The 10749-nt window shown below is 34.0% G+C and overlaps 1 protein-coding gene and 1 non-coding gene across 5 annotated transcripts; both read right to left on the bottom strand.

The window, feature by feature from the left end:
- Nucleotides 1-498: 498 nt before the first annotated feature.
- On the bottom strand, nucleotides 499-580 carry TRNAS-UGA (transfer RNA serine (anticodon UGA)). The gene has a single exon. It is a non-coding gene; the product is annotated as a tRNA-Ser (tRNA).
- Nucleotides 581-1742: 1162 nt separating this feature from the next.
- On the bottom strand, nucleotides 1743-9421 carry LOC132283405 (probable beta-1,4-xylosyltransferase IRX9H). Of its 4 annotated transcripts, none has more exons than XM_059785343.1 (6): nucleotides 9074-9421; nucleotides 8407-8571; nucleotides 7561-8319; nucleotides 3177-3426; nucleotides 2705-2914; nucleotides 1743-2140 (listed from the first exon to the last, which is right to left on the bottom strand). In XM_059785343.1, the coding sequence occupies exons 2-5, from the start codon at nucleotides 8496-8498 to the stop codon at nucleotides 2747-2749; spliced, it is 1269 nt and encodes a 422-aa protein (XP_059641326.1). In that variant the 5' UTR covers nucleotides 8499-8571; nucleotides 9074-9421; the 3' UTR covers nucleotides 1743-2140; nucleotides 2705-2746. The 4 variants fall into 4 exon arrangements, with proteins under 4 accessions (XP_059641326.1, XP_059641327.1, XP_059641324.1 ...); XM_059785344.1 differs by having other exon boundaries at nucleotides 7561-8266; nucleotides 8369-8571; nucleotides 9074-9420; XM_059785341.1 differs by having other exon boundaries at nucleotides 7561-8571.
- Nucleotides 9422-10749: the final 1328 nt, after the last annotated feature.

Raw genomic sequence — 10749 nt, 5'->3', positions numbered from 1 at the left:
ATATATATTTTAAGTGAGTATTTCAATAAATGTAACTCATGCAATTAAAAACATAAAAATTATATACAGATATATTATATAGTATACATATGAATTTATTTATTTGTACCATGTAGATATATATACAAATATATTATATAGTATACATATGGTTTTTTTATATTTTATTTTTAAAGTATGAATGAATTTAAAGAGACATGCAATTAAAAACATATACATTTATATTTCCTTATCAATATTATTAATGAGGTATGAATTATTATGTTTTAATGAGTTTTTTTTTATGTAAAAAAAATAATGTTAAGAAATTCCTTACACTTTTAGAATAATATATATATAGATATAAATAGATAGATAGATATAGATATAAATATACATATTTTTCTACACCTCCTTTGGTCCAAACTCCAAAGGAAACCCGAAAAAAAAAAAAAAAAAAAAAAAAGGGATATACGTAGTAGTTCAAAACTTATGCGGGGAGAAATGAGAAAAAATTGGCGTCGACAGCAGGATTCGAACCTGCGCAGGCAAAGCCCAACAGATTTCAAGTCTGTCTCCTTAACCACTCGGACATATCGACGATTGACATAATCATTCGTAATAATTTTTCTTAACTAAATATTTGTTTAATGAATTTGGGCTAACAAGGTTTTATTAACTCAAGAAAAGGAATATCAACCAGATTGATACTTTTTTGATTCAAAAGAAACAATTTTTTTCAGAAAGTATGGTATAATTTGGCCAAATATCAAAATGTTAAATTTCACTCCATTCTATTTGGATTTAGATTCTGGAAAAATAAAAATAAAACATTTCGAATGCAAGTATCGTGTTGCCCGAGTTGTTAGATGGCTCCCCATATTTGAGAGTTACGTTCGAATCTTGCACACTCTCCCTCAAGCGCACATTTGGTGCAAAGTGACCTCACATTAAGAGCAAAGTGATCTCAATATAAAAAAAAGCATGTCAAATTTGTTTGTTTAGAGAGCAAAATGTTGGATGAATTATATAGTTTCTTTTACTTCTTGGTTAGTTGAGACTTGAGAGCCTATTTAGAATTTTTCAAGTGCAATTACTTTTAGTCCCTCCTTTTTCTCAATAACCAAACAAGACATTCAAAATCTCCCTTTAAACATTACTTGACTGTTTAATGTATTAGTTATTAGAAATTATTATATAGTTCTCTTAAGTTTCTTCAAGACACATCTTAAATTCATCAATAATTTTTTGGTATGTCGTTTTAAAATGCTAGAAATGGGTAGAGAATATTCTATATGCTGACCAGTTTAAAATTAATACATTTTCTTACTTATAGACACAAATGAATAAAATTTCCATTTTATTAAATCATTTTTTTTCTTTTATTTTTTATTTTTTTTGGTAACGAATAATCAACCCACCTGCTTATACACTTTGGACTCTCGAATGGTTTGTAAACTCCATTTACGAGCAATCACCCGCAAACCAAACATATTATTTAAGTCCGAGTGTTTTCGTGTGTTGTGAGAATCAAACGCAAGACATCCGAGTTTATGATTCACATACGGAGAACTTACTAGCGCAGGTTTCACTCCCTTGTGTCTGGATACCACTACTCAGTACTCATCCCCTTAGTGGTGGTTACCAAAATAAACAAAACATGTTTGTGAATTCAACCCCACTTATCCACCAAAATAAATCATCACATAATCGACAAGGAAACATATGCTGAGGACCATAGCAAAAGAATGTACTCAGAGCAGTGTGTTGAAAATTCCCCACATTTATACACAAGGAATATATGAAGTACAGAAAAGAAAAAGAAAATAAATAGTTGTAGTCATACATCTCTTAGAGCAACATAATGGTATTGCAATATCCCAATCATTCTAAAAAGTTGGATGCAAACTTTGCTTCTTTGCAGATAGCATCCAACACCAAAAGCTGGATAAGAAATTTCTAGCCTTGAAGAAAAAATAAACAAAATATCAAATGAAAAAGGACTAGAATGGAAAAGAAATATCACCATATACACCCACTACTAGAACAAGGAGGAAAAAACCATAATCAAGACATGTCACATTGGCACCCTAAGCCGGCATCTGAACTGAAGGTAAAAAAATTGGTAGCCAGATGACCGGTGATTGTCGACCAAACCTTCCTGCAATACATGGGAAAAAAGAAAATGAATAAACAGGTATATTATATAAAAACAATCTTGTAGCATAAAAATATATTTGAAGGTAAGGGACCGTTTAGATGCTACATAACAAGTAAACCTGTTTTGTTTGCCTGGCATTTAAAACAAAAATATTTTTGTTTTCAGTAGCAGTTAAATGAAGCACTCATGGCAATGGCCTTGTAAGTGAAGAGCCAATCTTTCAGCAACATTAATACACGAGACAAAGTCCTTAAGTTTTATAATATTTATTAAGCAGGCTACTGGTGGGCATATCTATACTAGAAACGCCAAAACTAGAGAGAGAGGCTTCTGTCTTTTAAGGCACTCATTTGAGGATTTTTCTGTTATTGTCATCATCATGGTGGTAACTATAATTACACCATCCGGATATACGACTGAGTTCAAATCTATTAACATTGAAACTGAACATTGTTTGATTTCTGTAGGCATCCACATAGCCATGTATGAAAATTCACAATCAGATGAAAATATTTCAGTACTTATGAGAGTGCAAGATGAAGAGATGTCAATTTATTCATTTACCTTCATCATTTCGAGATGGAATTCTTGATCACATCAAAATTTTTATGCAAGTTGAGTAATGACATCTAGATTATTCTTCATAAACCATTCCTGAGGGTAGGCATATGATATATCCCTATGAAGGTGCCAAACCATGATCCTTGAGCAGTTCTGCATTAAGCCTTCCATTTGGCTTTCATCCTCTACAATTTGTTCAATAAATGTGCTCGCCTGCATTAAAAATTAATAACGTTAATCACAAGATACAATTAGAAGTGGCATCTTCCAATCATATTTTTAGCGGAAGCTCATTTTTAGCTCCATTCACCGATAGTTATCTTATGAAGGATGCTACTGCATTTCAGCATAAGACAATTTTTTAATAAATTCCATTAACAAGCTATTTTGGTGAATGATGGCAGTGCCCATCCATACAATAATATGTTCTACTACCATCTACATCAAGTCAACTAGAGAGGAAAGGAGAACTAACTTTCCAGCCTTCTTTGACTGTGTCGAACTGCCGAATAGGTTCAAGAGTGGGTCTGCGCCAACTCTTTGGATCCCATAGTATGGTACTATTGAATGCGAACCCTGACATTTCGGCATGAAACCTCCGGAATCTTCTAGTCACTTCATTTGTGTGCCATCCAAGAACTTGAGTCCCATTACAGATTGGACCCTCCACGATGGTTTCACTTTTGTTCTCTAGTAGTTTGGCCACCATCCATGTCCCTAACCGTCTGCAGGTAAAAAATGTTGGCTATCAAGAAAATGTTCACATAGATGGAGATAATGGTAATAAAGCATATATGTTAATGGGTGAGACCATGAAGGGAATGATCTATAATATCATTGCTTTTAGACCTAACCAGTCAAGAAGGAAGTGACAAGATCATATACCAGACAAAGGAAAGCCATTTAAGGACCAATATGACTAACTGGAATTTCATAAAGAACTTTTTGGATTTCCATAGGAGGAACTTTAAAGTTGGGGAAAAATCATTATCGAAAAGAGTATAGTAATCTATGGGTTCCTAGAGTACAGGTGGCCTCTCATGGTGTCAACCATATATATACCATATTATGCATAAAAGTAAACTGAGCTCCTTTGTTTCCTGGTCCTCTAGATATGTTCAAGAATCAATAGAATGATGGAAGTGATGGTTAAGATCAACAATTGTGAAGACATTTTCAGGATACAAAACTAAACCAGCTCAAAATAGATCAGAAATCTTTCCTAAGCTCCGAGCAAATGAGTGCATCAAGTCAACAGCATAATAAGCTATAAAGCAGAGCCACAAGTCCATATGTTGTGTAGCTGAGTAAAATAGGAACAAAAGGTCCATATGATGGGTACAGATGATAACATGTAAATTTAGAGCAGGAAGTTTGACCTGAAAAAAGTTCAGCGGAAGTGATAAAGGAATACAATTTCAGACAACTGGAAACCTAACAGTAAAGCTAATGAGAAAGTGTGTTAGAATGGATAGGAAGATTGTGAAAATGGGTAAAGAACCTACTATGAATGAATTTTGCATTTGAGAAAAAACATTCAGAAACCAAATTTACTAAGAGTTTCAGGGAAATTTTCCAGCTGAAAGAACCGCAAGACTTACTTATAGTAGGAAACGTCTCTGAGGGACACCCAATCCCAACCAGATGATGTGTCTCCCACCCAAGACAATAAGCAATGAAATGTGCCATACAATTCCTAGCAAAGATTTGTCCAAGGATATAAAAACTACAAAATCAATATGGATTCATTGTAGTAATTAACTAACTAACCTGGAAATAGCTTATGTCTTTAATGAAATGTATTGCGTAAGCATAAAATAGATTATAAAGTTTCTAAGATGATCGGTAAGATAATATAATTAAATTTGGCAAAAAAAGAAGGCGAATTCGGCTTTCCCATAAAGAAAAATCAATCGAATTATGTTACAATGTGTATTATTTTTTCTCTTTCTCCCATTTATTATTTCATTTCTTTTCTTTTCTTTTTTCCTTTTTTTTCGAAAAATCCAAGCAATGATGTTTGACCTTAAGCCTTCTTAGGCCCTAAACTCATTCCAAAACCTTAACCCATTGGTAGTAAAACCCTAACCCTAATTGCCCCACGTCTACAAGTCCTTAAACCTGAATTTTACCTTGTCATCTGGAATTTCCAGCAAGCTTCCTTTTAATCTCAGTCACAAATTTGCCACAAACCTCAACCCAGATAACCCTTATTGAATTCTTAACCTTATTCTTGCCTTCTCAACCAAAGTTTAGTCAGTCCAGTCGGGGACCGGCAAAAGAACATGAACAAAGCTTTGTTTGGAATTTGATGCAAGGAGGAGGATCAAGGCCATCTACAATCAAATAATGGTTGGCTAGGGCTAGGCACATGGATCTTATAATTGGCCCACCACCAGGAACTTGATATCACATTGTCCACTAATCCACTACAGATGCTTGAACCCCTTCACAAACTAAACCATAGTAAATACTTTTTGCAATTTTTACGATGGATCTAATACAAAGAAAATTAGAAGATAGGTATCAAATGTGTAGGAAGCTAGAGGGGACACCTTTGATAACGCTGGTTCTACCATCTTTGATTCTTTACACATATAGAACCCTTTCCACTTCATTAGTATTTCTACAAACCAAGGCCTAAAGTCTTCAACATCCTCACCAGACACCGATTCACGTATTTCTAAATATCCTCAAGGCCATAAACCATTTCAAAACAATGAAGCAGAATTGAGTTTGTTGTGCACTCCATTAAAAGCATTAGTGCCATTTACAAACCAAGAGTTATAATTAGATCCCACTGAGTCTCCTGATCATCTTTCTATCTCATCCTCCTGTATGGAAAATGAAATCCGAAACCTTAAGAAATGCCTAAGGAAACAAAAACAGGAACAGAATCCAAGAGACACAAGCAGGCGCCAAATTTATCCAACCACAAAATCCCATTTTTTATGCCACATACCTAAGAAGCCCCAAGGATTATCATCAGAAGTATTCTCAATATCCAACTCATGAATGGTAGTAATGGATCCAATTCAACATTCAGAAAGCACTTCTGATCCCACATTTTACTACACAATCAAAAAATCATTTCCAATAGGCAGTACATCGTATTTTGCATACCCTCAGCAAAAGCATTTTAGTAAGGAGACATCACTTCACTAGCATCTGTCACAACTTTCAATCTTTGAGTAGCAAATTAGTCAAATCTTGTAATAATAAAGGTTAATAATTTTTACATCCCTTGTGTATGTTACCTCCACTTTTTTGCAATAGTCGTGCAGAAAATGCAACATTAAACTATGAAAACACCCAAAACATGATAGCACAGCCATTGCTTGGCTAGAAGCCTAGAATTATAGTTGCTAGGATTCATACAAAAGGTTATAATCAGTGTATTAGAAGTTAGTGAATTTCTAATAGAGAACTTGCATGGTTAGAGCTTTGTTTGAATGTGATGAACAATGATTCTGCACATTTAAACCAAACTAATGCATTAAGCCACAAAAGCAACCCATGCAACTAGGTATATCCCAAAATCCTTCTCTACATTTCCCGGCAATCCTAATCTGTATTTACAGGAAGCCCTAATAAACTTTTAAAAAGTGACTCCTAAGACTATCCTGTATTGTAATTCCTTCACAGCTTCCTCTTCCTCAAAATGCTTTTAAACCATTACTCAGAAAACAAATCCGCCATATGCTACCAATATGATTTCAAATTCATATTCTTGTTGGAAGTAGGTTTCTAGTCAGTTATTTTAAATTATTATAGTTCATACAAACATTGTCATTTTTCATTTCAAATTACAAGAATTGAATCATTGATAAATACCACACTTTCAAACACAAAATCCAGTCATGACATTGTGAGTTGGTGACCATGCTTGGAATTGGAATAATCGCTCTACCACTCAAATTTCAAAATCTTGTAGTTTCTAGTCCTCTGTCCTCCACAAGCAAGCATGACAAATACAATTTATGTCCCTGAAGTGAAAAACAAAAAAGATGCTCCATGCAACTATGAACAGGAAACCTATTACCCTGCCACTTTAAACAAGCATGCATGTGAAGAATGATTAAATAAATAAATAAAAAATTCCCGAGCAAAGAATGAAAATTCATTGTACTTCATGTTGTTTGGAAAACATAACAACAAACAATATAAAACTGCCTACGTGTTATGCCTTTTACTTCCTAGGAAACTATATAATGGAATTAATCATATTTTGGCAAGTTTTTGAGTTGTTTATGACACGAACATACATACTATGAATCTCAACAGAATACTAACAGGAAGAGTAATTCATCATGAGGGTGCTCTCATCATGAGTCTGTGCCCTCAGTCGTTTGATCAAGAGCATGACATCACATCGCTCTCCATCTAACAGCTATGTGCACAAGCCAAGTATGACATCACATCACATCATGAGTCTGTGCCCTCAGTCGTTTGATCAAGAGCATGACATCACATCGCTCTCGATCTAACAGCTATGTGCACAAGCCAAGCTAACGTTAGAAACCCTCACAACAGCTTTTCCTTCCGAGAAATGGAAGCTGTCTTCAATGTGCCTGATTGATAATCCACCTTGACAAGCTTAGAGCTCTCAAATGAACCACGCTCAAACTTTGCTGAAAAGCTCAAAAACAAAGGAAAAAAGGACCACTATGCTTGACTAAAACTAAAGCTCTCTTATCATGCATGTCATGCTATAATGTATCACATTGGATGAATTGAGATGTTAATTCAAGAATCAAAAGTAAAAAAGAGAGAAGAGAAAGTTTTGGGTAATAAAAGTAAATTGAGACCCTTAAAAATGCATTTAGGATGTAGAGCAACAACTTTACAAAGAAAAGTACCTGATCTGCCTCATCTGCTCAAAGAGATCAATGGAGTAGATGTTGTCATCATCTGCGAAGTAAACAATTCCATTTAGGCGGTGTGTTTCTATGTGGGACAGCGCCACATTTCTTTGGTGGACACCTCTATCTTGTGTGTCAGTTAAGTTCTTATTGCACACAAGATGCCTGAACATAACACCAGTTCTCCTCAATATGTCAGCTGTTTCTGAAGAGTCAGAGGCCATCTCCACCACGATCCATAACAACGGAGTTGGGACCAATTTTAATGTCTGTGCCAAACGATTCAGATAATAGGCTTGAAATGGTCGACCATGTGTTGGGGTCACAATGATCAAAAGCTTATGGAACACCATATCTGAATCTTGATTGCTTGACTGGTTAAAAGAGGTCTCACTACCATCAGGTATCCAACTTGGTTTTTCCCAATTCAGTGCATATGGCTCTGATGTAGCATTATAATTCATAGCCCAACTGTCTACTAGAGGTGTCACATTTCTTTGCATAACATGACTAACATTATACAATGGAATTTCCCCAGCAGAGGGAGACACCTCGAATGAGAAAGCCTGATGTTTGGACATAAGACTTGTGGATAAATTCATAGAAAGAAATGGAGTAAGTCCAGCAAAAACCCCAACCATGAAACATATGAGGAAATGGAAAAGAGCCCTTATCCAAACTAGTCCCTTCGGTTTTGACCTCTCTAGGGGGCGAGAAAATCTTTGTGAGAAAAGACCAAGTACAAAAGCTTGAATTCTGTAAAATGCATAATCCAAAAAACCAAAATGAGAATGTGTAATCCCACCTGATGTTGGGTGGTTCTGGGTACATGAAGAAGAAGACCTGGACAAGGGAGAAGCAACCGAACAGGCTTCCCCATTTAGTAAAGGTCCGGGGCGAGGCACTGGAGACAATGTTCTTCTTATAGAAGCCATGAAAACAAATCCAATGCAATCTGAACTTCTGTGGACTCAATTTTCTTACAGAGAGCATCCAATATCACATTTACTGCAGATAACATATTAATCTATAACACCTCAGCCATTATAATGAAACACTATTTTATTAAAATCGAAAACACCTCAAAGCCAATTATAAATATGTAGTGCTTCAAAGAACACATTACAAAAATGATTCATTCCCAAGTCATAAATAAGCCATTTTCATACCCAAATTCCACTTCCAACTTCAACTCTTCAACCCAAAAACTCAAGATCACAACTTTTTGCTATGAACCCAAATCAAAATTGCAACTTTCTTTAGCAATCTTAACAATGTTTATTGAATCTATGAACTCGTAGTGAAGTTCTTGATCTACACTGAACTGCCAAACTCTATTATATACAAATCAAAGTATAATTTAAAAAATACAAAAAAAAAAAAAACAAAACCATTAATCTTTTCTCTAATAAAACCAATTAAAAGCCAGAAATAATCAGTTCAGACCACCAAAAAACGACAGATTTCGAGCTCAAGTAACAGAAACTGAAACTCAGATGAAATGGGTTACCGCAATTTCGATATGGGTCTTCGGTATTTCGAATCGATTGGTACAGAGGAGAGAGAACGAGCTCAGGCTATCCTTTGATTTGGCTCTGTTTGGACGATACATGTCAGCTATATCGGAGTCAAATGAGACTTTGAGAGTCAGCTGAGAGTATATATGTAATGAGTGTTTTCGAATCTGTGTGTTGAGGAGACAATGGAAGAGAGAGAGAGCAGAGAGAGAGAGAGAGAGAGAGAGAGAGAGTGTGTGTGTGTGTGTGTGTGTGGAACCAATTCATCCAATCACGGAAGATTTTACACTGTTTCTGGTGCAAACAAGAACAATTATGGAATGGGGTCGAAATAAGGCAACAATGATATGGTCATTTCTATTTTTCTAGTGTTTGATTTCATACATGTGATGATGTGTCACTGGTATCATATTAATTATATTATTCACATCAATTAGTATGTCACTGTCATTTTGTTGTTATTTAACTAACTAGTATTTTTGTAACGAAATTTATGCTTTAAAAAAAAAAAATATTGAAGAAAATAATTTAATCCATATACTATTTTTTAATTTTTCCGAAAGAAATTAGGTCCGTATACTCTACCCCTCTTTTAAGAAGTATATATCATGTTACTAAACAGTTAGTTGGGTTTTTTTTTTTTTTTGTTTTTTTTTTTTTTTTTTTTTTTTTTTTGTCTGAATGAGTTAGTTAATTTATGTTGACTTGCAAGAGTAACATCATATATATATTTTTAATGTATCATAATTACAAAACAAATAATAACAGTAACTTTTTGGCACTTGTTAAGAATGGTTAATGACATATTTTTGACCAAAGGAAGAGATTACATATTTGAATTTGTATGTTGTTCAGTACATAATTAATGGTGATTTTGATGAAATCTTCAGCATGGAGTTTATTATGACAATCCTACCATAAAAAATTAATGGGTTTTGGTTTGGAAACTTTAGATTATATTTTTTTTCAAAACTTGACATTAAGGGATAAAAAAATAATTAAAAACAAATTTTTTTTTTTGTCTCTAGTGTCACGTGGCGCTTCTCCGTTAGCACTGTGCCAGATAACTTAAGAGTGAGGTGAATGGGTTCTCGTTTAGTTGATTTTTAGATTAATTTTATTTTAATAAATTTAAATCATAGTTAATTAATCACACAGGAACAAAGAAATAAAAAAACAAAGAAATAAGTTTCTATTTTATAATTATATTTTAATAATTTGTTGTTAGACAAGTCTTAGATTATAAGGAATTGCAATTTTGTCTAACAAAAAATTGAATTTTGAACATAAAGTTATGAACTGACACTTGTGAAGTTGTGAGATTAAGAAAAATGTAGCCCTAATTTCATAACAGTATAAGTAGAAAGGGGTTGATAGAATGTAGAGATGTAAATGACTAGTAGGAATAAAGTGTAAGAATTTATATATAAAATCTGAGTGTTGAATATTCGGTGCGAATTATAGTGTAATTTTTTTTATTCGTGAACGTAAATACAAAACTATAAAAAAAAAACTTGTGTTTTGTGTGATTGTGTGATTATTTTTCATTGGACATTGGTGTTCGCATATTTTTACTGTTGATTTCCTTTGCTGCTCTGATGTATTGAATAACTCCATAGATAGATGGTCTCATGGTAGAACACTACACTAGAGTACTAAACACTCAACA

The sequence above is a fragment of the Cornus florida genome, unplaced genomic scaffold, assembly GCF_030987335.1.
Source record: "Cornus florida cultivar Cherokee Brave unplaced genomic scaffold, ASM3098733v1 CherokeeBrave_3.0.0_Hap2_Chr11, whole genome shotgun sequence".
Classification (NCBI taxonomy): domain Eukaryota; kingdom Viridiplantae; phylum Streptophyta; class Magnoliopsida; order Cornales; family Cornaceae; genus Cornus; species Cornus florida.
The sequence above is the reverse complement of the archived record's forward strand: the minus strand, read 5'-3'. Positions and strand labels throughout refer to the sequence as shown.

Excerpts from the sequence above, each read along its gene's own strand:
- LOC132283405 (XM_059785342.1), bottom strand. The coding sequence starts at position 8,498 with ATGGCTTCTATAAGAAGAACATTGTCTCCAGTGCCTCGCCCCGGACCT. Across the intron at positions 3,427-7,560 it reads GAGCAGATGAGGCAGATCAG|ACGGTTAGGGACATGGATGG; the intron begins GTACTTTTCTTT and ends TTTTACCTGCAG. Across the intron at positions 2,915-3,176 it reads CAGTCAAAGAAGGCTGGAAA|GCGAGCACATTTATTGAACA; the intron begins GTTAGTTCTCCT and ends TTTTTAATGCAG.